This window comes from Piliocolobus tephrosceles, chromosome 5 (genome assembly GCF_002776525.5).
Source record: "Piliocolobus tephrosceles isolate RC106 chromosome 5, ASM277652v3, whole genome shotgun sequence".
NCBI lineage: Eukaryota > Metazoa > Chordata > Mammalia > Primates > Cercopithecidae > Piliocolobus > Piliocolobus tephrosceles.
Window position 1 is genome coordinate 156,810,745 of NC_045438.1, and position 26,650 is coordinate 156,837,394.

Sequence of the window (26,650 nt, forward strand, 5' to 3'; positions counted from 1 at the left end):
TTTTTAGTAGAGACGGGGTTTCACAGTGTTAGCCAGGATGGTTTCGATCTCCTGACCTCGTGATCCGCCCGTCTCGGCCTCCCAAAGTGCTGGGATTACAGGCTTGAGCCACCGCGCCCGGCCTTGCCCTATCTCTTGTATAAAGTTAATATTCACCACTCGGCCCCCTGGCCCCTGCCATGCCCATCCCAGCCTCTCTCTGGACTGAAGGCACTGTTTTGCTTTCTTTTCATTGGTGGCTTCTCCATCACATGTCCATGGAGGTTCTGGCCTGTGAACCTACTCCTGGACCTTTCACCTTCCCCAGGCGCCACACCCAGCATGGCGGCCTTCTGCAGGCAAGGCTGCACCTGGACTAAGTTCCTGGGAAAGATTTGAGTAGGTTCTGAGTCATGAGGGAATAAGCCAATGGAGAAAGAAGAAAGGTGTGAGAGAGAAGAGTGGGAGAGATTGATTGTTGTGGTGAAGTCTCAAAGCAGAGACGGCGGGAGGAGAAAGGGGAGGAAAGCCTGGCCCTGATGGGACATCTATTCAATGGCATGTTCCAGTGATGTGAAGCAAAGGGGATGAGATTGGGTGTGGCTGAGGACAGGTAAGTGGTATTGATACAATACTAGTGTTCCATTATTACAAAATGACTACATGCAGTCACACACCCCAACATACTCACAGTGGAAAGCGGCCCTGGCCCCTGCCCCTGTCCAAGTGAGAGCGCTGGGGACAAGACACCTTCCTGCCCTTGGTTTACAGACTTGCTGTCAGTTTCCTGGTGTGGCTGTTAGTTATGTTTGTTTGTTTGTTTTTTCCATGAGGACTGGGGTAATTTTCATAAAAAGCATTTCTAGTCCTACATTTTAATTCTCAATTTTCCCAGAATCCCAAATCTGGCTAAGATATTTAATGACTGTAGTTTACCCCTGGAACTTCCTCTGATCACCTGCATTTATAATAAAATCTCAGCTCCTTCACACCACCTTGATACCTGCAGGACAGGGATTGCCTTCTTGGATTTATAGAGATGTGTCTAGAGGCTTTAGGTCAAGAAGCAAACTAAAAATATCTAGATCAATTAATAATGTATGGAGCAAATAATTTGTTCTTATAAAGTGGTGGGAAGGTTCTCATGAATTATCTCAGCTGTGAGTAAAACATTTTTCTTTGTTGCGTTAAAAACATTAAATAGCTTACCCTGCAGCAAGACTTTTGGGATACACTTGGCTAACACGGTGAAACCCTGCCTCTACTAAAAATACAAAAAATTAGCCTGGCGTGGTGGCGGGCGGCTGTAGTCCCAGCTACTCGGGAGGCTGAGGCAGGAGAATGGGTGAACGCAGGAGCTGGAGCTTGCAGTGAGTCGTGATCGGGCCACTGCACTCCAGCCTGGGCGACAGAGCGAGACTCCGTCTCAAAAAAATAAAATAAAATAAAATAAAATAAAATAAAATAAAATAAAATAAAATAATATATAAAATAATAAAATAAAATAAAATAAAATAAAATAAAATAAAATAAAACAAAACAAAACAAAACAAAACCAGGCAGCACAGCAGGAGGTGAGCGGCGGGCCAGTGAGCATTCCCTCCTGAGCTGCGCTTCACATCAGATCAGTGGCGGCGTTAGAGTCTGGTGGGAGCACAAGCCCTATTGTGAACTGGGTATGTGAGGGATGTAGGTTGTGTGCTCCTTGTAAGAATCTAATGCCTGATGATCTGAGATGGAAGAGTTTCATCTTGAAACCACCCCCCACTCTGTCTGTGGAAAAACTGTCTTCCACAAAACCAGTCCCTCCCGCCAAAAACGTTGGGAACCGCTGCTTTAGAACACACTTAATAAATGCTATTTACATTTAGTCTGACCCATTTGTCATTGTGGCTAACAAAGTGAGAAGATTGGAAAATTTGAGAGAGAGAGGAGAGAGAGAGATCAGGCTTTATTTTACCAAATTTATTACTGTATTAAAAGCTAGAGTTTTTGATAGTTTTGAACAAAAGCTGTTACTAATACCAGACTGGATTAGTAACAGCCAAGATAACCATAGGATTCTTTGAGATGTGCATCATAAAACTGGAATCCTACTAAATGATTTGAGACATTTTTCAAGTTGATGTCTGATACTTTCCAGAATTAAAAATGCTGAATGGATATGTAAGAGTATGTAATGAATATGTAAGAATAAACCAATTCTTATTCGGCCTGATTGTCCTCATTTTCTCTTATAAAAAAGCCCTGCTTTCATGACAGAACCTATTTCAAGGGCTTATTTTGTTAACTTTTAGGATAGTTCTTTAAACACACACACACACACACACACACACACACACACACAATCTACATTATTCCTGTCTTAATTCTCCACCTACACTGCATGTGAAGAAATCCTTTGATATTTGACCACCTCTGCCCCCTTCCAGAGATGGTAAAGACAAAGTTGCATACATTTGAGATAGAAATGCTTTAAAATAGAAAGTGACACTTGTAAAGTGATACAAGTTTCAACATCAAACAAAAATTATTTTGGGGATATTTGCCAATTAATCTTAACCTCTTGTCTCTTGCATTGTGTAGGTGACATAAGGTTGAGTTGGTCTTTATGGACATGATTGTAATATAAATTTTGGTTCAAACTTTTTAAATAGTTTCCCCAATACAGTCTCTAACACCACACAGATTCCTGATGTCGTGAGTCGGGGTGTTTTTACCTAATCCTGATTCTGAGGTTGATCAGCAAACTGTTCATTTTTCCCATCACAACCAACAAAACTGCTCCTGATGTACTTTAGACTCCAGTCTACAGGGGTCTCGAAAACACGGCTTCCCGTATCAACGACCCCAAAAGTACTGTTTTCTTTCGTCCTTTTTGGACTCAAAAAAGGTCCAGCCGGCCTTCATGTTTTGCTTTGATTTGGCAACTTTTCCTGTCCAGATAATTGGTGGTGTGCATCGAACTAGTCAAGGTGAAACAAGAGTCTGAGAAGCATGCCGCTTGATTTGTGAAAAAAAATAGTCTGCTTAGTTAAACTAATGTTGAAGAATCGAAATGAAGCATTGCGGCAGTTCTATTCTATCAGCATTCTATTGACCTGGGTGTGTAACTCTTATGACTGAAGAGCTCTGTCACAAGATATTCCTGATAGAAGAAAACGGGACTTAACCCCTCAGTAAGATCTCATGTGAACATCTGGGCCTTTGTACATCCTTTCTCTTAAAATTCATAAGCCAAAGCATTGTGACAGGAAAATAAGCTAGTCATGGGTTACCCAGGAAGTGACTAGTTTCCAAGGGGATCCCTTTGGGCCTCTAGGGATTACCGGAGTCCAGGCAATTAGGCTGTTATGGCCACCTCCATTCTGCTCTTAACATGCACATCTGTTCAAACAGCTGTCCAGGTCTCACAAGAGACCTTTGTTTAACCAAGTAAATGGCTTTCTTCATTTATTAAAAGCATTTTACCTTTCCCTCAAATAAGAGCAGATTGTGAGGACAAAATGACATTACAGATGTGAAAATGGTTTGAGAGTAAAAGTTGAATTCCAACATTATTACAATGATTACCCTATCAGTAATACAGGCTTTACATATATCCTCTAGGCACTTGTGAAAAATGAAAAACAGGCCAGACACAGTGGCCCACACCTATAATCCCAGCACTTTGGGAAGCTGAGGTAGGTAGATCACCTGAGGTCAGGTGTTTGAGACCAGCCTGGCCAACATGGTGAAACCCCACCTCTACTAAAAACACAAAAATTGGCCAGGCATGGTGGTTGGCACCTGTAATCCCAGCTACTTGGGAGGCTGAGACAAAAGAATCACTTGAACATGGGAGGCAGAGGTTGCAGTGAGCCAAGATCGCGCCATTGCATTCCAATCTGGGCAACAAGAGCGAAACCCTGTCTAAAAAAAAAAACAAAAAAAGAACAAAAGTTATTTGAAAAGCTGAATTTAGATCAAGACAGTGTGTGTGTATATATTCTTGAATGTGCATATATGAACACACATGTTTGTGTATGATGTTGGCCAAGACATGTAACCTGTATGCCTCAGTTTCTGGATCAGCAAAATTGGAATAATACCTCTGCCTTGTTGAATTGCAAAAAAAGGGGAAAAAAACAGAAGTTAGAGTTTAGATTTGAACTTTTCATCCCTTCTCATTCACCTTGGAAAAAAAATTCCCCAAGTTAAACAAGTTTCAAATAAATCTGGACATAGACTAAGGCTCAGAACTACACGGACATGTTAAGTGTCAAATGCTTGGAGCCAAACTGGTCCTGGCCTAGGAAAGTCTGAGAATAACAGGCCGATAGTGATGCTGTCCTGTTACAAGTTTCAACTTGCATTTATGAGAAAGCAAAAAGAGTTGATGTGTTTTCAGGTTTATTGAAGAAGAAATTGGCATAGAGGGATTAAGTCTAATATGAGGTCTCATGGGCACAAAGGGTCAGAACCTAAGAGAAGACCCAGGTCTCATGTCATCTCCTCTCAGGTAACATGCAAAGGGCTTTCAAAAGTCACAAGTCTCAATAAATAGGAATGCTTTTACACTGTTGATGGGAACGTAAATTAGTTCCACCATTGTGGAAGACAGTGTGGTGATTCCTCAAGGATCTAAAACCAGAAATACCATTTGACCCAGCCATCCCATTACTGGGTATATATCCAAAAAAATATAAATCATTCTACTATAAAGACACATGCACATATGTTTACTGCAGCACTATTTATAATAGCAAAGACATGGAACCAACCCAAATGCCCATCAATGATAGACTGGATAAAGAAAATGTGGTAGACATACACCATGGAATACTATGCAGCCATAGAAAGGAATGAGATCATGTCCTTTGCAGGGACATGATGAAGCTGGAAGCCATCATTCTCAGCAAACTAACACAGGAACAGAAATCCAAACACCACATGTTCTCACTCATAAGTGGGAGCTGAATAATGAGAACACATGGACACAGGGAGGGGAACAACACACACCAGAGCCTGCTGGTGGGTGGGGGGCAAGGGAAGGGAATCTAGAGGATGGGTCAATAGGTGCAGCAAACCACCATGGCACACGTATACCTATGTAACAAACATGCACGTTCTGCACATGGATCCCAGAACTTAAAGAAAAAAAAAAGGAAAGTCACGAGTCTCTCAAAATTGTAGTTTCTTCAACCCTACATCTCCCACTCATCCCTGTACCTTCTCCTATTTTCCACATCAAAGATAACACAAGCGTCTTCTTTTAACACATTTTGGAGTCGCCCACCAACACCAGTTCCCACAAAAAGTAAGCCAAGTGTGGTTTTATGAAAATCTGTTTGGTCCTCTTCTTCTCTTTTCTTCTCTTCTCTATTTATTTATTATTTATTTATTTTTGCAACAGAGTCTTACTTTGTTGCCCAGGCTGGAGTGCAGTGGTGCCATCTTGGCTCACTGCAACCTCTGCCTCCCGAGTTCAAGCGATTCTCCTTCCTCAGCCTCGTGCGTAGCTGGGATTACAGGCGCCCGCCAACATGCCCTGCTCATTTTTTATATTTTTAATAGAAAGGGTGTCTCACCATGTTGGCCAGGCTGGTCTTGAACTCCTGACCTCAAGTGATCCGCCCGCCTTGGCCTCCCAAAGTGCTGGGATTACAGGCGTGTGCCATCTGGTGTCTGAAGTTCAATCCTGATTGAAGACCCTGAGTGCAGGGGCACGTGTGTCTCCATGGCTGCTGCAGGCCACACTATGGAAAACAAAACTCAATGCTTTTACAACCAGAACCCTGGAGCTGAAAAGACCAACCCTCCCTCTCTGAGTTTGAACTAAATAGTTTGTCTCTGTAGCATAGTAAACAAAGCAGAGAAGCTCATTAGCAACAGGATCTGTGGTGGTTGATGACTATGTGCACAGCTGATGGGCAAGTCCCGGCCATCTTTCAGGATTAATTTATGCTGGCCGCCTTGGCTTCCTCATCTTGTACATATTTGGTTTAGAGAATGCAAGGAATTTGCTAGCTGAGCAAGTTTATTCATCCTGCTTTCTAACTAGGCTCTTTCCCACTGAGATATGTTTCTAAAATTTCCCTCAGCAGACTTCGTTGCAAAAGCAGTGCAGCCTTCAACGGGACAGTTTAAATCTAAAACAAATCCTCCCTAAAAATGCACTGTTCTCTGTCAGGACAGAATCTGACTTAGTCTTTGAAACAGAAGTGCCTGAACTTATTACCAAAACTTCTAGTAAAGGCTGGAAGGACATTATCCCTCTATGTGCAGACAATACATTGAAAGAGGCCACTGGGACAAAGGTTATTTGCTAAGCACTCACTACATGCAACATGAGATGTCATTCCATTTTACTAATGTAAGAACAGACTGTTGCAGAAGTTAAATGACTTGGACAAGTTCAATTGCTAAGTGGGTGGAGGAGGAATTTAAAACCAAGTCTCATGATACAAGGCCGATTGCACTATGTGTGTGTAACCCCAAGTTGACCAACTGTATAACTAAGTGTCACTAAGAAAGCGTAGACTATTAAATTAGATACTAAGAAGTCAAGGCTTGCATCTGTAATCCCAGCTATTCGAGAGGCTGAGGCAGGAGGATTGCTTGAGGCTAGGGGTCGGAGACTTGCCTGGGTAACACAGTGTGACTCTCTAAATAATAAATAAAATACACTAGATAAAATAAATAAATTAGATAAATCCATTATGCATTGAGTTGGAATTTAAGAAAAATATATAAATCAAAGTCTAGATTAATGACTTACAAAAATCATAAAGTGATTTTCTAATTTGCAAACAACCCTGAAACCTATCTTAATAATTCTTTGGAAAGTTAAATTGGCTAGTGATGACATGAAGCAACCTTAATTTTTCTCATATTTAATTTTCTGGTGTGCATTTCTTTTGGAAAAAAATTAACATTAAATATATCACATGGAAATGAATCCAAAAGTAACAGTTAATTTCAGTTCATAGGTAATGTCCAAAGCAAAAAGCAAGGAGAAAAATAAAATAGAACCACTGCACCATCTAGTGACAGAACTCTTGCTTTACAAGAAAACCACCTGATGAATTACATTTTGCAAATCAGTCCCCAGAACTTTCTGAGCCTGAAGAATATTCATAAAATTGTCCAAAAGAATGCATAGTGGCAATCAATCATAGAAAATTAAGAGCAGACAGGATAGATTCTTCTCCTAAGTTTCCATTTGGAAGCTAGAGGCAAACCAAGTTTTACTCCTCAAGGAGTAAGTAGGTGCCATGAGTCCTGTTTACTTTCCCCTCTGCACCCAGAAGTTTTATGTACTATTTTATGAGCTAATAAGGGTTTGAAGCCAGGCATGGTGGCACACACCTGTAATCCCAGCTACTCAGGAGGCTAAGGGGAAGGACTGCTTAAGCCCAGGAGTTTGAGACCAACCTTGGCAAAATAGTGAGCAATCCACTCTCAAAAACAAAATAATAAGGGTTCAACTGCAAAACATAGATGGTGTAAGGACCTGTTCAGTAAATCTGAAATGTTTCTCCACAAGCCTGACCAGGACTCATTCATAATGGTAAACACAAGGCTCAGTTTAAGACTCAAGCATCTTCCTTCTAATTACCTTTCCCTGTAGTTTTGTCCAGTGTAGGTGGTGATAAATCTGAAATGTACTAGCCAAGCCTAGTGGTGCACACCTGTAGTCCTAGCTACTGGAGAGGCTGAGGAGGAAGGATCACTTGAGCCCAGGAGGTCAAGGCTGTAGTGAGCTACATCACTGCACTCCAGGCTGGGCAACAGAGTCAGACCTCATCAATCACTCACTAAATCTGAAGTAAGTAAATGTGAAACTTAATGTCTTATTTGAATGCTCGACAAATAACAAAATGCCCAAAGAAAACTGACTTATGTTTTAAAATTACAAAAATATTACTTCAAGAGCCAAAGATACTAGAACTAAAATAGAAAACTTTTTTTGGATCTCACGATTCATATTTTGTCCAAGATGTTAATATTCATGGCCAGGGAGAAAATATATTGAATAATTTCATGATTATTATGAATTTAAAAAATTACCAAGGAAGAAGAAAATACATTTCCAGAGTAATTATGTGGCATGAGTATGTCAGTGTATGTGAAAAAATGTTTACTTCCATTATGCTTGCGCAATGTTTAAAGTGCAGCTAGTTTTCATTCCAGCAAGATTTGAAACATATAGTATAGTGACTGGCTCCGTCAGCTCCAATCTCTTCACAGGCAAGAAAGTAGTTGAAAGCAGTTGGGTACTTAGCACTTCCCTGAGAAATCCCAAACATTCAAAATATGCATAAATTTGACAATTCAAATCCTGAGTTCATCATTTTTCAAAACCACATAATTTCATCTGGTTTTTGACAGTAATGAGATATTATCTCATTACAGGTTAAGAGCTCCCAAAATACTCTGTGGACACCAATACAACATAGTCGCGGGGAAGCAAGGTAATAGAGCAAGAAAACCCCAGCCCGGCAATTATTAGCTCTGTCACCTTGGGAAGATTCCTATCTTAACTTCAAATGCTTCATCTATAAAACGGTGACAAAACACATCACTTGAAGGATTACCTTAAGTGTTAAAGAATACATATGAAGTGTCTAACAGATAAGAAGCACTCAACAAATGGTAGCTCCTTATTAATAAAACTGATAGCATGCTTCTTTAAACGGTAACTCAGAAGTAGATGTTACGTAGCCCAGGATTGGTCCTAGGCAAGTCTGTTAACTAGACTTTATGCCTCTCACCTTTATGTATGTATTTATGTATTTATGTACTTATTTATTTTCTGAGACAGAGTCTCACTCTGTTGCCCAGGCTGGAGTGCAGTGGCGCGTTTTTGTCTTACTGAAACCTCCGCCTCTCGTGATTTCCCAGCCTCAGCCTCCCAAGTAGCTGGGGCTACAGGCACACACCACGGCGTCCAGCTAATTTTTTTGGTATTTTTAGTAGAGACGGGGTTTCACCATGTTGGCCAGGCTGGTCGCCTCTCACCTTTTAAGCACTACCTCCTAAATCTGTAGGTAAAACTGGGCCAGAAAAATTGACAAAAAGGCAAGAGAAGACATTTGAGTCCATAGTGAATGAACTGAAAAGATGTATCACCAAGAGTCGAACACCCCATAAAGCTTTCAAAGACAGGTTTATTTATATATAAGTGCATGAAATTGAATACAGAAACTTTATTAAAATACTGTATATTACAAATTTTTAATCCAATAAATTCTGTGTAATGACATTTAAGTGCTGGATTCACTTTTAACAGTTGTTTTGTGTGTATCAGTAAAGAGTTCACCCTGTATATTACAAAGAGGAGAGCCACATGAGGACCTCAGAAATGGTCCTGTGATTAGACACTGAATGATAGTAACTGTGCATCTTTTCCTTAAAGAAATGAATTGAAACCTAGATCTTATCTTTGTAGACCTACTTTCTATAGTTAAAAATAACTTGCGTATGTTTATTGCTGCCCTTTGAAGAAAATGAGAATGATGAAAAATAATTTAAAATAAAGATCAACATCTCTAGGCTAAACTGATGCTTACTGCAATTAAAATACTTAAAATTCACTGCAAAATTTGTGTTCTCCAGGAAATTATGCTATATACATAATGAGATTTGTACATGAATTGGGAAATAAAAAATTGCTTATATAAAATTAAAAATCAATAATATACAATATTTACAGCTTGTTAGGTATTATATATAAACATAGTTTTTAAAATAATCCTTCAAAATTAAACTGTTTTATGTAAACATGCAGTACACATACTCATACAGTATAGTTTATAGTCTTAACAGAAGGGGAAATTGTGTTCACATAACACAGGGTACTTCATCAAATATGCCTTTGTTTTTGTATATTACCCTTCCAGCATTTATTCTCCTGTCTTTAAGCTTCACAGTACATTTAGTATTTCTATAGTAAAAATAAATCCCTGATGGTAAACATATTTCTAAAGGTTAAAGTGTGTGCCCTGTACTACAGTATAAAACTAACACTGTTCACTAGAATCTCTAGTTTACAACAAAACTAAATTTTAAAGTCTCACACTTAATTTCTTAACTACATTTTTTTTCCATTTCATACTTGGAAAAAGAAAAAATAGAGAAAAATACCACATCATGAAAATATAGTGAAAGTAGCTGTCATCTGTCACAGTCAATGACTAAGTAACTGATTTACACTGAACCATATGAAGTTAGTAGCTACTATTTGTTAGGCTTTCTAAACTTTGAATTCCCAGTCATGGGTGATGTGTACCTAGCCAACTCCCATCCTGAATCTTGCTAAATCCACTTTGCACAAGTATCTTAACTTTCAAGGCACTAAGGCTTCATTTAGCTTTTAAAATCTGCCTGTGATTTACTAAATGATTCATCAGTGGTCTGAGAGTTAACACAATTTGAAAGTGAGACTTTTAATACCTGTCAGGTCAACTACATTTTTGCTATTTAAATAAAGACATTTTAGCTAGTTAACTTTCAAGATAAAGTTGAGTCCCTCTCTCAGAATAACTAGAGTCAGGGGCTAATATTTACGGTAGAATCCTATGAATTCTGGAGGGCTAAAACAAAAAAAAACTGTTAATTTCCTATTTGTTCATCTAAATGTGTGGAGCTCAAGTCTGAATGTGTATATCGGTGAGAGGGCCAAATTTTTTAAAAAAAATTCTTCCATTGTAAATGCATCCAATATCACAAACATTAAGAAGGTGTCAACAGTTAGACTATCAACTCATCTGCTATTAAAAGTAAATCATTTTTATGATGATTTACTCAACAAGTGCCACTATGTTGCTTTCTGTGGAGAAAACTTTAAAATGTTCCATTCCAAAAATACTTAACGATGATGTGTCAATACTTTAAAAACAAGAGAAGCTTCATCATCAGTAGTCCTCTCGAGTTAACACTCATTTAAACAGGGCTCTATAAAAAGTGATTTCTGCTTAATTCAGCAAGACAGAATAAAATTTTTAAAGTGGTGATTTTTAGTAACTACCGATTTATATTTAAGAGAAAAAAGTGTTACAGTTATGGGACTCAGATGATTGATGATGCACCGCAATGCCTCTTTCTGTGTATTTGTGTCAAACTGCTTTTCAGTTTCACTTATCCACCTAAATCCATTCCCAAAAAGGGTAGAGTCATGTTACTACCAAGAGTAGATATATGTGGATGCAGTACATAATCTTAAAAACATATGTATGAGGTTCATGCTCTCCTGACTTGCCTGAAGTATTTACTTTTCAGTAAGATTAGAGCTGCACAATTGTAGGTGTTAATATTCTTTCCTAAACCAGCTCCTTGGATTCTATCAAAAAATTGTACATATGTTTAAACTATAACATATGACATCTGTATGGAAAGAGGAGGAAGATTTTTAGGAAACTGCTAAATTTGTTCTCAAAATCAGGGAAGAGTTATTATGTAAGTTCAATATATATGCCATAAATATAAAGAATGTGAAAACAACTTCTCTAAACTCAGGGGAAGAGATGATTATAGTTCATAGCTCACTCAGAAATGTGTTTCCACTCATTTAAAAGTATTATCTGATATATCTCCACATTTACTGAAAATACTTCAAATATTAAGCATTATTTACCCCAAATTCATGGATACATTTTTAGATAACTAATTCATCAACCTCCTTAACACTGCACTGCCTACACAGAACAGAGCTCCTTAAGTGAGAAGATCAAACCTATCACCACACACACACAGAATGTAATACAATTTCAAAATGCACGGTGGTCAGTGAAGCCTCACATATAAACACAGCATGTGTAAACATGCATCACATATAAACACAGCATGTGTAAACATGCCTCACATATAAACACAGCACGTGTAAACATGCAGTAGACATACTCATCCAGTATAGTTTCTAGTCCTAACAAAAGCGTGGAAATCGTGTTTCACAGGATGTAGGGCGCTTCGTCAAATATGTTTTTGTTTTTGTGCATTATGTCTCTAAACGCTATAATTTTTAATCAAATAATATCCTTTTTATCCTGAAGGGTCTTCTTCCAAGATGTTGTAACAAAGACAGGAAGTTAAGAAAGATTATAAAACCATTCGATTATTGGTCCATTTTAACAATTAAGAGTTTCACCCCGATTATTAAAAGAAATAGTAATTTACCCAGTTACCCAAAAAGTGTTACCAAATTTCTCTGCAATCGAAATCTGCTAGAATTTCTTCAGTAATTTTCCTCGTCCCTCACATCTTAAAATCAAATAATGACTGCAGAGATTCTGATTGAGACTGACAGAAAAATCTGTAGTGTCAAGAGTGAAGTGGTTTGAGAATATTTCAGAAATTGCTCCAGGCATTTTGTTACTCCCTGAATTATATAATGAACATAAATTTAAAATAATTGTACTTAAAGTTAAAAAAAAAAAAAAAAAAAGGCTGGGTGCGGTGGCTCACGCCTGTAATCCCAGCACTTTGGGAGGCCGAGGTGGGCAGATCCCTTGAGGTCGGGAGTTTGAGACCAGCCTGACTAACATAGAGAAACCCTGTCTCTAATAAAAATACAAAATTAGCCAGGCATGGTGGTGCGTGCCTATAGTCCCAGCTACTTGGGAGGCTGAGGCAGAATGGCGTGAATCCTGGAGGCGGAGCTTGCAGAGAGCCGAGATCATGCCACTGCACTCCAGCCTGGGTGACAGAGCGAGACTCCATCTCAAAAAAAAAAAAAAAAAAGAGAAACAAAATAACAGCTAGGGCTTAAGCACCCTTGGCCAGTGGAATAAAGGATTTGGTAGATACTGAATATCATTCTATTTTTCTACAGAATTAGAACTACACTGTAGAGCCAAAGGCCCAGGGCCGGCAGAAGAACACAGACATATAGAAGACAGAAGGGTTATATATCGCTCTTACTTTTCAAGAAGAAGAATTAGCAAATAGCAGAAAGTCAATGAATCAACATGGCTGAATAAATCCAAGGGAAGTAAGTGGGATTAGGTAAAGGAGTCAAGGCTGACTACCTCTCTACCCTTGTCCTATTTTAACCAGAGGTCAACAGAACTCCTAATTTAATCCTCCTTGCACTGGCCATTTCTGCCACCACCAATTCACAAAAGGTTCTTAAAGATCTGCTGATTTTAAAAAGAAAAGGTGAAAAGGAGATGAAGCAAGATTCTAAGAGAACGTTTTTAGTTTCTTTCCTAAAGTATATGTAGGGAAAATATAGAAATGAAAGAAAACTGATGAATTTTACAAAACAACATATTCAATTGGTAATGCAATTGCAAAATGTAATTTAAAAAAAATTCTAGAGACTATCGATTGATCATTTACTGTCAAATACATACTGCTTTGCCATTCATAAACAATCTCACATAATCCTCACAATAACTACATGAGGTATTAGTCACATTTTATAGAGTATGAACTGAGGCTCAGAGAGGTTAAGTGATTCACTCAAGGTCAAAAAGCTGACAAGTGACAGGGTCTTACTTCAATCTGTGTTGCTGGCTTGGAGTCTAGTATTCTCTTCACTATGTCACAGCCATGATATCTCAGTTATGGAAATTCTATTTAGTGGATGAACCAGGAAAATGAGAATTTGGAGAGACAAAACAGGCTAACTCTCAACTAAAATCAGGAAGCAAAATGTTGTCCCAAACTTTTTAGGATTTAAAATCATCTTGCTAGCTCTTGGTGGACTCAAGGTAAAGAATTCCATCATGGTAATTCTTGTACTCCTTACTAGAGAAAATACTTGGTAGAGCACTTTACACAAAGTGTTTACAAAAGTGTTTACAAAAGAGAATTATTTGGTGTATGAGTGGCAGCCTAGGTACATCAATGTGGCAGCTGCACTTTCTTCATTAGAGGTTCTTTAAAGACCTTTTCCACAACATTCTGTGATTTCAAATTATCCCGTTCCTTATATCACAAATACAAGATATACAGGCCAACTCATTTCTTTATTTCTCTCATTTAAAGTACAAACAAAACCCAACCCTTATACTTTTTCGAGCAGTGAAATGTATGCTGCAAATACTAAGAAAGTATATTGGGTAACAAACTGTAACACTGTTTGGTAAACATTAAGATATAAAGAATAATTCAGCTACAGGACCTGAAGATAGCCATCACTTAGGACTTTGTTTATCCTAAGCAAGGTAGGGTATTACCTTGGAACTGTCTCATGGGGAAGACTACTAGTTCTCCTTCTTTTAAAGTTTTAAGCATTATTTGTAGTTTATTTGGGGCCTCCTGACTAGCTGTCAACTATGGGCATTTTTAATCAGTATGTTAAACAATAATTAGTTAGGAGTTCCTTCTTTGGGGAGCTGATTTCACTGTAAACAATATTTTATTAAACACTTTTTAAAATAAAGGAGTGTCCACTATCGAGGATCCTCCCTCCCTTCCTGCATTTGTCATGAAGAAAATGTACTGCTAAATCATATATAAATTTTAACGAAGTATATAACCCAAATACATCAATAAGGGCTTTTGTCATGTCCCAAACAAGGGTCTCCAGCTCTATTAAGTGAAGAAAATTTTTCCAAAATTCAAAATTCTCAAACATCCTCAAACCTATTTAAAAGATCATTACACTGAACAAATTTTCCACTAGAATATGAAAGTGTTCATTGAAAAAAAGCTTTCCAAGTAGACTGTATTCATATATAGATAGCAGCTCTCTATATACGTATATAATGATATATATGTGTGTATATATATATCATTAAACATTTCTTGTGTCTATAGGAAAGCTACTAACTTTTAAAAAATCTCAGCATATAAATAGCTATTAAGACAATTCATAAACTCACACTATTCAACTGCATCTCAAAACATCAAAAGAGTGACAGTTGCACAAAATCTCCATGGAAATAACTGAAAACAGCAAAGGAACCAAAAATAATCCTTAAAATTTAAAGTATACACATACACACACAATTCAGAATGTAAAGCAACTTGATAATGAGATAACTGCAGGACACTCTACAAACTAATTATTAACCGTTCAATTATACTTTCATTCTAGAGTAAAAACAAGAGTTTAAATCTCTTTGGTCCACACATTGGTACATTTAATGTATCCAAGTTATTTTCTCATTAATTTTGGATTATGAATCGTGCTCCATATTACTTTACCGTAACTTTCTTAAATCATAAAATAACCATATGTTAAAATAAGTATTCCTTCTGTAGATCTGAAACAATTTCCACATGCTATTGGTAATTCCTCTGGAAGAATATGAATGCTTTAAATTATTCACAGAATAGCCAAAATAAAGGAAGAACAGAATTCAAGTCTGGCAGAAAAGAAAAAATCAGATTGACTTGGAAAAGTTATGCCTAAATTTAATTTGTAAAAACATCAGGAATATAAAGAACGCATGAAAACAATTTCAGGCTTGTACATAATAAAAATAATCAATTTTAAGATTTACTTCAAAGATCCATGCATAGTTGCTTATTATTTTTTTAAAAACGAATTTCCAAGCCAGTGTTAGTAAATCCCCTAAATTGGCTTCCATACTGGGAAAAGTACTGCCTCTCCAACTTCTCATTGATAAGTTGTGGATATATTCTGCTTCTGGCTAGAGAAAAAGTGGTACGGGTAACAAAGTTCTTAAATTTGAATGGAATATAACAAAGGCCTACCTTTACAGCAAATTGGATTAAACAGCAAGGCTACCAGGTTATTTTTTGATTATCCTTAACATTCTCTGCAATGTCTCCTTTGAGTTAGCACATTATAACTGTATCTGGTGCCAGAAAAATCTCACTAGGAGACCAGTTCAACCCTACTTCCTATATTCTTACAATTACGTATTGCCAGAACCTCTTAAAATGTTTTATATAAAGGACATTTCCACTTTTAACATACGCCCTCACAGATTCTTCTAGTAAACTTAAATCATAACTTCCTATCATAAATCAAGAACTGAAAAACTGAAATGAATTACTCAAATACACGTTCTGTACTGTATTGATATGCTGAGACTAAGTGCCAATTTTTAAAATTACCTATTTCCCAATTTTCACTTAGCAAAATTATGATGTTGCCACATGTCCAAAGTAAAATAAGTTTATTACTCTTCCTATATAACTTACTTGTTACTTATATCTACAAATGAGGTCTTTATTTCCAGAGCCTAATTTAGGCCACTCTCTAAAAACAGTTAATACTCCAGAATGAAAGACTGTTTATGTTTTGTCAAAAATCAAGATATATGCAACACGTAATATAATCCCACTGAGATACTAGTTATAAAGATGTTTTGTCCATGAGATACAAGGCAAAAACTTTCTTTAGAAGGGTCAAAGAATGCAACATGCATTTCAGACTTTTTTCTTACAAAATGTTTAAGAAAATTTTCAAATTACATTTTTATGACGCACAAACTACAATCAATGTGTATGACCCTTCAAGTTTCTGAATTTGTATAAACAGAACATGTATGCATGAGGGAAGCTATTAAAAGGGTGTTAAGTTAGTGAAAAGTATGCACCCTATAGAGCTACTCTGAGTTCTTAAAACGGTTGAGCTAGTCTTCAGTTAAGAAGACTTATCTTCCACATCAATTAAATAACAATAGTACCTAAACATATTGAAGCCCTAAATCCCAGAAACGCGCAACATTAAAAACCAAATAATTTCTCTCATATTAAAGAATTCAGTATTTAGCACTCATACGGGATTTAGTGTTACAGAACAAAAATCTTAGTACATTACCTGAATTCATGTCAAATATGTTCACAGCACTCAGCTACATCTACGCTTGCAAATTGTCACATGATCAATGTTAACAAAAAGAAAAGAGTTTGGCACATATATCAATACTTCGAAACGTCCCTGTAACTTAACACAACACTGTTAGGAACGATGATTTTCAACACCAATGTTAACCTGATAGGCAGCTAAACAAGGTGCTTTTTCTTGTAACTTTACATAGTGTCTTAATGCACCTTGCCTGAGACAGAGGCACATAAGGTGCAGTGCGGTAGTGCAATCACTTGAACACCAGAGGGCAATCTTTCCACACAGCTCAAGGTCTTCCTTATGCTTTGACCTGCTCAGTCCACATTCTTGCACAATTTCATTTCCACTTGTTAACAACGCCGTTTTCAGGGAATCTGTACATCTGTTTCCTTATGTGAAGTAAGACATTCCCACAGAAACCTCAAACCTCAAAGTGTAGCGAGGATCCTTGAAAAGGAGATGATTAATGTCAGTACAGTCTGTCCAACGCCCCATACCAGCGCTTCCAAAGGGGCCATGTTCTTCCCAGCTACTCTGTAAATGCCCGCTACTGCTGCACCTAAGGAGAAACAGGAGACAAATGAAGGGACACAGTCACTCATTTTATAACACACTGCATGCTGCACCTTAAGAGCTCTTTTCATTTCATCAAAACTTAAGTCATCGTATTTTTTCATTTTATCCACTTTCTATGAGAAAGTTTCCCTGTGACTGGTGAAAGTTACACGTTACCATAATACACTTAGCCACTTATTTGAAAAACAGACTTTTCTATTCAACCAAAAGATATGTATTTATGGTATATGCTCCATACTTGATAGCAAATACGTTCATAAAAATAATTCATTATTGCAACCTCTCACCTGGACATTTAATTAGCTACACCTCTGTAGCATTTTTGTAAACATACAACATAACATACTGATAATTACAAATAATAATGCAGAAAAATAACATAATTTAATGTAATTTCTAAATTATCAATAAATATTTTGATATTAAAGGTATCTTTTTTGAATAATATGAATCCTTAAATGTCATGTAAAATATAATACCTGACTAATCCATCTCAGAATTCTCACAATCTACCACATAAAATAGTTCATTGCTTTTTAAATAAATCATCCAACTCTAAGTTATCTGGAGACTAGTTTCTTGATGTCTAATAAGAATAGAAAATGAACTTGACATCTATTCTAGTGAGGTTCCTTAGGTAATGTACACTTCCAAGAACGGGAGAATCTCAGCATATGAGGAACCTCAGTGCCCATCTGATTCAACATCTGATCTTCACAGACCATCCATAATGATGTGGTATCTAAGTGGTTAACTTTAAAAGCACATTTAGGAACCAAAAAGGAGGAATTATTTAAATTATAATACGCCATCTCACAGATGCAGATGGCCTGAAAACCATTTTTCTAGCAAAACTGTCTATATATCCTAAAATGGTTAGATAAAAGAACATAAGAAAAAGAAAAGAAGTTATCTGAAGATACTGAATTGACAATTACAATTAAGACTGAAACCTAGTCATGAAAATTAGAATATAATTTTTACTTGTCAACTTAGAAAAAAATTAGCTAAAGATTAATTCTTTGTACTTCACCCACAATCTTCCAAATAAAAGTTATTGTATTGCTTTGCAAGAGATGTAAACAGGAAAAGCAAATTATTAACCTAAATCAAGGACTTTCATATACATGTTTTAAAATAAAAGGAAATTAAAATAGTGTACTTACCATATACTATGTATTTTGCTAGGAACTTTAAAAATATTATCATATTTAAATATCATACCACCCCCTCAGTATTATCATCTAATTTAAAGATGAAAAAAACAGAGGTTCAGAGAGGTTCAGTTACTAGCCCCAGGAAATAGAGCAAGTACAAGAGCTGGGATTTTTCAATCCAGGTTAGTATGGCTATAAATCCCAAAATCATTCTATCACTTCATATTTATACTAAGTGAAAATGAGAACAAAGAATTCAGAAAATGATAAAGTAGCTAATAAGCATCTCAAAACTCCTAGTAGCACCAACATTTACTTAATCAAACAATAAAATCACTTGTATAATTGGTCACATAACCAAATTGTAGAACTGGATGACATTCTTTAAAAATATTAAGTATCCTACAACTTTGTTATCAGAAATTATGTTAAAATAAACTAGAGTAATACTCTTTTTCTCTTTGGATTCATCCTAGATTTATGTGACTATCTTCCATTTTAAAAACCACAATTTGGCCTCCATCCCTCTGATACTGTTTTCAATCATGATCCACAAGAAGGGGAAAATCAAAGCAATTACTAGCTCAGGCTGCCCCGAAATGGAAAACAAATGTATCAATTCAAATGTTACATGCTTACATAAGGTGAGGAGCACAGGTTCTGGAGCTCCTAGATTAAAATCCAAGCTCCACTACTTAGCAACTGTGTTACACTGGGCAATCACTTAGCCTCCCATGCCTTGCCTCCTCAACTGTAAAATGGGTGGGCATGAAGATTAAGAGATGACACTTGTCAAGTGCTTAAAATAGTGGATGATCCTAGTATGTACTCAACAAATTTTTGGCTAGTAGTCATCATAGTAGTAAAGGATAAAGATAATTCCAATCAGTGATTCAGCTTTCAATAAATGGTGTTGGAACGACTGGTAGCCATTTCAAAAAAATAAATTTAGGTCCCTGCTTCACACCATTCACCAAATAAATTTCAGATGGATTAAATAACTAAATGTTAAAAACAAAAGTACATATCTAAACTTTAAAATGTAAGATAATTATATTTACGATCCTAGGAAAAGAGATCTTCTTAAGACCACAAAAAAAAAAAAAAAAATAGTAAAACCCATACAGGTATCAACACCAAGGAACAGACTGGAAAGTATTTGCTATATGCAAAACAAACTGATGATTAGTATTTAGAATATAAACACACACATATACAAGCATAAACACATAATCAATACAGCACTTTTGTAATCAAACAAAAACAAAACAAATGTCCACCATCAGCTGGAGATAAACTACATGAAGTCCATACCATGAACCCATACAATTTCAAAAGGAAAATATAGATCTGTATGAACTGAAATAAAAATAACTTAGACACATCATCTATGTAACACAGAAAATAAAACATAAAACAATACGTATTCTCTACTAGTACATACATACATATGTGTGTATGTATGCATGTATGTATGTAAATATGTACGAGTGAATATAATGCATCAACAAATATCTGGTGGATACATACCAAACTGAAAATAGGGCTTGCTTCTGAGAAGAGCACTAGTTTGAGAGTGTTGGTCAAAAGGGACTTTGCTTTATCTACAATGTTTTCAGTTTTATATAATGAATATAATCATATATTACTCACGTAATAAAATTTTTTAAATCTAACAACTTCTATACCTAACTTGCCTAAAATGTCCCTAAAATTTCAAGAAACTTTCATCTTAAATGTCAGGATATGAAAGATATTTCATTTTAAATGCCAGGATATCTTTCAAGCCTATTTTTCAAACAAAAATATTGGTATACAATGAAAAAGTTAAATAAATTCTTGATTTAAAAAAGCAGGGCACAAATATATTATGGAATATAATAGGAAATAACTATATTCCTTTATGCGGCTATAAGGTATTCATTTTCACTGCCATACAGAATTCCAAATATGAATATACCACAATTTATTTATCCATTCTGTGGCCAACAACATTTCTTTGTTTTCAGTCCTTTACAATCACAAACACTGCTCCTGTTCTTGTCCACGACCCCTAGCACACACGGAATTAAGAGTTTCTCCATGATCCACGGGTAAAACCAGAATTGCTCAGCCCTATGGTATGGACCTTTTCAACTTGACTAGATAGTGCCAAATTATTTTTCCAAATGAGTTGTACCAATGTATATTTCAGTTACTCCATATCCTCAGAGGCAGGTGATATCCATTTTTTTTTAAAATTTTTTTGCCAATCTAGTGGGTAAGAGATATTATCTGATTAATTGATAAATCCTTGGCAATTAATGTGATTAAGTTTCTCTTCACATATTAACCATTAGGGTTTCTACTTCTAGGAAATGCTTAAGTCCTTTATTCATTTTTCTACTGGGTTGTCTTTTTACTTAAGTCACAGGGTTTTTAAAAAATATATAGTCTAGATATTAATCTTTTTACAATTATATGAAGTTATATATTGTTTTAACAAGTATCCCAGTTTGTTCTTTAGTTTTCACTCTCCTTAGGCTGTCTTGCTGAACAACAGCTAGCTGAAAGAGTACACTAAGATCTTTATTTTCATGGTGATTTATGAGGCTAATATATGCAGGAATTTAAAGAAGTGGTATAAGGTGCTTGAAATAAATGACACATGTGGATCTGCCACTGTGAACAGTGGTGAATATGATCAATTAGACATAAGGAAAGATCCCAAATGAAGTGGAGAAAGCAATACTGCCGAGATGACTTGAAGGTGAGTAAAAGATACAAAACTACAAGGATGAAGGGGAATAGAAGAGTCATCAGTAGACAGAAAACACTGATACACAACATAAAAGTGCCTGCAAATGGGCATTCCAATAAAAAGTGATGTGATCTGCCCTGCGTATTTCCTGACAGAAAGCAAATGATAGCCTGTAGTCCTAGCGACTCAGGAGGCTGAGTTGGGAGGATCACTGGAGCTCAGAAGTTCAAGGGTACAGTGAGGTATGAGTGTGCCACTGCACTCCAGCCTGGGCAGCAGAGCCAGACCCTATCTCTACAATGGAAAAAGTTTTTAAAAAGCAAGCATATCATAAAGGTTAAGTGTGAAGAGACACAAAGAGCTATGGGTAGAAAAACAGAAAAAAAATAGAACAAGGATAAGGGAAGAATTAGTTTTAATAATATGTTCATTCTATCAGTTTGCACAGTTAGATCGAGGTTGGCAAACTACAATCCACAAATCTGGCCCACCCACCTATTTTGTACAGCATGTAGGCTAAAAATAGTTTTCATATTTTTAAAGTGATTTTTTAAAATTCAGAGAATAACATTATATGATACATGAAAATTATATGAAATTCTGATCGTAGTGTTCATCAATAATGTTTTCTTGAAATATAGCTGCACTTATTTCTGACATTGAATTATCTTTTGCATTCCAAGAATAGCAATTCCTAAGGTTCAGGTGTAGTCCTCATCTTGTTCAGCAACAAGATTCCACTGACCTCTGCAAATAAGCTGTGCACAGCTTTTATTCTATTTTCTGCAGTAACTTGGATCAAATATGAACTATTTGTTCTTGAAAGTTTGGTAGAATTCTCCCGTAAACCCCTTTGGGCCTGGAGTTTTTTTGGAAGAAGGGTCTTTAACATTGCAATTGGCAAAAATAATTATTTTCCTATTCATATTTCCTATTTCCACTTATGTCAATTTTGACATTTTATATTTAGGTACAGCTGTTCATAAAACTATTTTATTTTTATAATTCTCTATCTTCATTACTGAGATTTAGTTATTTCTTCTATTATGCTCTGTATTTTACTCTTTTGCCTTAATCCTTTTTTCTTAGTTTGCCAGCAGTCTATTCATCTTATCTCTCCAAAGAACCAGTTTTTTGTTAATCTTTCATAAACCTGACTTACAAAGCTTAACAGTATTTCTCCACACCAATAAAACTAAACAATGTAATCAAAAGATATTCATGCACAATAGCCATAACAGGTGTTTAGGAATTAACTTAATAAAAAACATACAAACTTCCTATCGAGAAAAGCATTTTTAAACTCTAATAAGAGACGTAAAAGATGATCTCAATAAATGCAGATACACTACATGTTCCTGGGTGATATAATATGCCAATTCTTCCCAAATTATCCTCTATATTCAGTTAAATCCTAATAAAAATCATTATCATACTTTTTGAGCGATCCACAGACACAGTCTAAAATCTATATGAAAGAATAAAGCTCCATCAATAGCTATAAACTTTGAGAAAGGAAAGCAACAAGAGGGACCTATCCCTGATAGATATTAAGATATACCACAAAACTACTGGGATAAAAAAAAAGTGACCCTTCTATAAGAATAGACAAAAAAAAAAAAAAAAAAAAAAAACCAATGAATCAGAATAGAGTTCAGAGACAGATCCCTGTACTTTGAGGATGTAATACACAATAAAGGTGGCACTACAAATCAATAAGGAAATGATTTTTTTTTTAGTGTATGGTATGATAAAAACTGATTTACTATATGGCAGTGGGGGAAAAAAACACATAGAATCCTATCTAATACCTAAAACAAAGGTAGACTCTATATGGACGATAAATTATGGCCTGAATGCCCGATGCCTTTTTGTAAATGGAAATAAAGTTTTACTGAAACAGGCCATGCGCATTCATCTACATATGTCTATGGCTGCTTTTGCACTACCTTGGCAGAACTGAATAATGTGACAGAGACCAGTAGCCTGCGAAATCTAAAATATTTATTACGTGGCCCTTTACAAAAATGTTTGCCAATTCCTGCTACAGGTGAATTAAAGACCTTAATACAAAAGGAAAACCTGTAAAATTAATGGAAGAAAATATATCAGAATATCTTTTGGCACTGGTATGGGGGATAACTTCTTTAATAAAATCTTTATGAACCGTAAGGCAAAAACTCTTTAAGTTGATCACATCGAAATCAAGGATTTCTGCTCTGTAAATGATATAATGGATGAAGGTAAATGATAAAAGACTGAGATAAATTATTTGCAAAGTCCAAAACCAGAGGTCAATATCTCTAATATATAAAAATACCTGTAATTTAAAAAGGAAACAAGAACACCAAAAGAAAATCACAGAATGTAAAGAAGTAATCTGTAGAAAAGAAAACCTAAATATATAACAAACATAGGAAGAGATGCTCAAACTCATTAATAATCACAGAAATGCAAATTAAACCAACAATGAGAACTTACTTTACACCTTTAGACTGGCTAAAATTAAACAGCTAAAATTAGACATTATATAGAAACAAGTTTCTCCCAATGCTGGTATTAACTAAAAATAGTATATGAAAAATCACTCTGGTTTCAAAATAAAATCTAAGTAGCAGCAAAATATAATGAATATGTAACTATATTCAGTCAGCAGCATCTTATTGAATATAGATATTTGGCAATCAATAACTGAACTGAAGACACAGCTATGAGTGCACTAGTATTCACAACTTGTATTAAGAAAATAAATATCACTACTCACATTGGCTAGTTTTCCTAACTCACCTGTTTGCAGGTCAGATAATTAGCCAGAAAAAATTAAATGTTTTATTGCTAATACACACACAAATTTTTACTTGAAATTGTGTCAGACTTACATTTTTAAGGATTTAAAAATATAACACTGCAGTTTCTAAAATCACTGGCTTACTTTATTCTTGACTGAATTGCAAATGGGTTACATATACACACATATCATCAGAGATAAATGGAAGAATTCAATTTCTCATGCTCTCTTTAAAGTTTTGCAATAATATATGCAAATAAATACATATATATATATACACACACATACCACTTAAACTTCCAAACAAGCTGCTCCTTCTTCCTTCCTCCTCTGTTCATGGTTCCACAATTACAACAGTGGCAATGTCAAAAACTACTGGCAGCCTCTTTCATCTCTTTGTATGCCACCACAATTAATAACTAATTTAGATTTCTTGTCCTTTGTATAGTTCTTACATTAACTCCTTCCTTCCCAACCTACGGCCATTATTGTAGTTCAGAACCTGGCCTCAAGTATAGATTACAGTTAATGCCTCTTAATTCCTCTTCCTTCCCCTTTATTCTCTCTCCCTATCCCCTCTTCTTTACTTCCTTTCCTCCCTCTCTTCCTCTCTCACTCCTCCTATCCATCCAACCTGTATGTTTTGAGTATAAATTATGTTCTAGGTACTGTTTTATTTTTGGGGATCGAGCAGTGATGAAGACAGACCAGGTCCCTGCTCTTTCAGGGTTTTCTCTTGCTTCTATACATTAATTCTGTATTCAACTATAAAACAAAACTTACCACTGAACTGCTTTGTCCCTTGCCAACTGCATTCAAAAATATCCATTTGTTTTCCATGACCTGCAGAATAAAAGCCCAAACTTCCCAGACAGCTTTCCAAGGCCCTCTGGAATCTGGCTCCGTTCTACCTTTCCTATGTGCTTTAGCTAAACCTGAGTACCTGTTTAAAACCCTGTCTATGGCAAAGCGTATGAGGTACCATTCATATCACCAAATTAAAGGTTGAATGCAGAAACAACAAAAGCAGTTATAAAAACTTAACACAAGATAACACAGAAAAAAAACAGCAACTGAAGAATAAGAAAACAGACTCCTCCCCATTTCCCACAAGTATTTTATGGTTGTCTTATTAGTGCCTAGGACATACCCAGGGACATGGCAGCAGGGCTCTCCTCTCAAGACAAAGGATATCAATCATTCTGGAAAGGGTAAAGAAGGGAATCCCTTGCATTATAAAGATAAGGTTGCCTTCTTATCTCTGAGGCAAGAATCAACTAGAAAGGAAGAAGAAACTCTCAGAGAGTCCCAAAACAGATCCAGTGGTAGCAGTGAACTGACCCTGATACATGGGAATAGGCCAGATGTGAAGGGCAACAGACACTTGTACTGGCAGTCACAGAATCGCTAGCAGCACAGAGAGGCACCCGGTTTCTGGCACAACCACACTAAGCAAGCAGATGCAGCACACTCCAGTCTCTACAGGGTGCACACCTAAGCTCTGCTCAACCAGCAGCTGCAGAAATTGTTACAGTAGGTAAGTTGTCAGCAGTGGGCCAGGACAGGGCTACCCCTATCCCCCAGGAATGTCAGGTGACCATCAGGTGATGGTCTGGCAGTTGTCACACTAAAATGATAACTGGTCACAGGCACCAGGGAGAGACAATTTTCCAAAGGATAAAAACACTTGAAACTGGTAACCAGTAGCTTCCAATAAAATCTCAGGAAATGGGTAAGTGGGCTCGAGCATGCGCATTAAGACAAAATGGTAGAGTATGAGCTTCGGGGGCATTCCACTGGAAAAGGGAAGAAAGCCTCAGATGAGCATGAATACAACTTCTTAAACATACTGTGCATGCTCGCCTCCCAAGTGTAAGGAGGGCACTGCACATGCAGGTGGCTCACCCTAAAGGAAGAACGAAGGAAAAGGGGTGTAAGACACTGGAAATGGGCCAGCAAGTCGTAGGACCAAGGTTAAATGGACATTTGACCTCCAAAGTGCCCGCCTGGGTCTCTTCCAAGTGTACTTTCCTTTCTTTCCTGCTCTAAAGCTTTGAAATTCCACTCCTGCTCTGAAACTTGCCTCGGTCTCTTTTTCTGTCTTACACCCCTCAGTCAAATTATTTCTTCTGAGGAGGCAAGAATTGAGGCTGCTGCAGACCTGTATGGATTTGCTGCTGGTAACTTGGATACCTTCTGCTGATAACAAAACCATAACTAATTCTTTGAAGTCAGGCTGGAGTTTGTGCCTAAGTACAGTGTTAAGCAGAGAAGGCCAGAGGGAATGAACCTGAAAACTTGTCTGAAAAATCTCATGAGGCAGCACAGCAGGGAACCTGCAAAGCACTAGAGGACACGCTAGCACAGCTTATTTCTAGTAGGCCATAATAATGTGTGCATAAGAAGAAAGTGCATCTTTCCTGCTTTCTCTTGTGGGCACTTAGTGCTATAAATTTCCCTCTACACACTGCTTTAAATGTGTCCCAGAGATTCTGGTATGTTGTATCTTTGTTCTCATTGGTTTCAAAGAACATCTTTATTTCTGCTTTCATTTCGTTATGTACCCAGTAGTCATTCAGGAGCAGGTTGTTCAGTTTCCATGTAGTTGAGCGGTTTTGATTGAGTTTCTTAGTCCTGAGTTCTAGTTTGATTGCACTGTG

At 36.5% G+C, this 26,650-nt stretch overlaps 1 protein-coding gene across 1 annotated transcript in view; it reads right to left on the minus strand.

Moving 5' to 3' along the window:
• Positions 1 to 13,912: 13,912 nt before the first annotated feature.
• Positions 13,913 to 26,650, minus strand: part of TMEM170B (transmembrane protein 170B) — a 47,031-nt gene continuing 34,293 nt past the window's right edge. The window contains exon 3 of the mRNA XM_023185363.3: positions 13,913 to 17,288. Coding sequence (XP_023041131.1) covers positions 17,158 to 17,288 — 131 coding nt within the window. The 3' untranslated portion in view covers positions 13,913 to 17,157. The remainder of the gene's footprint in view (positions 17,289 to 26,650) is intronic.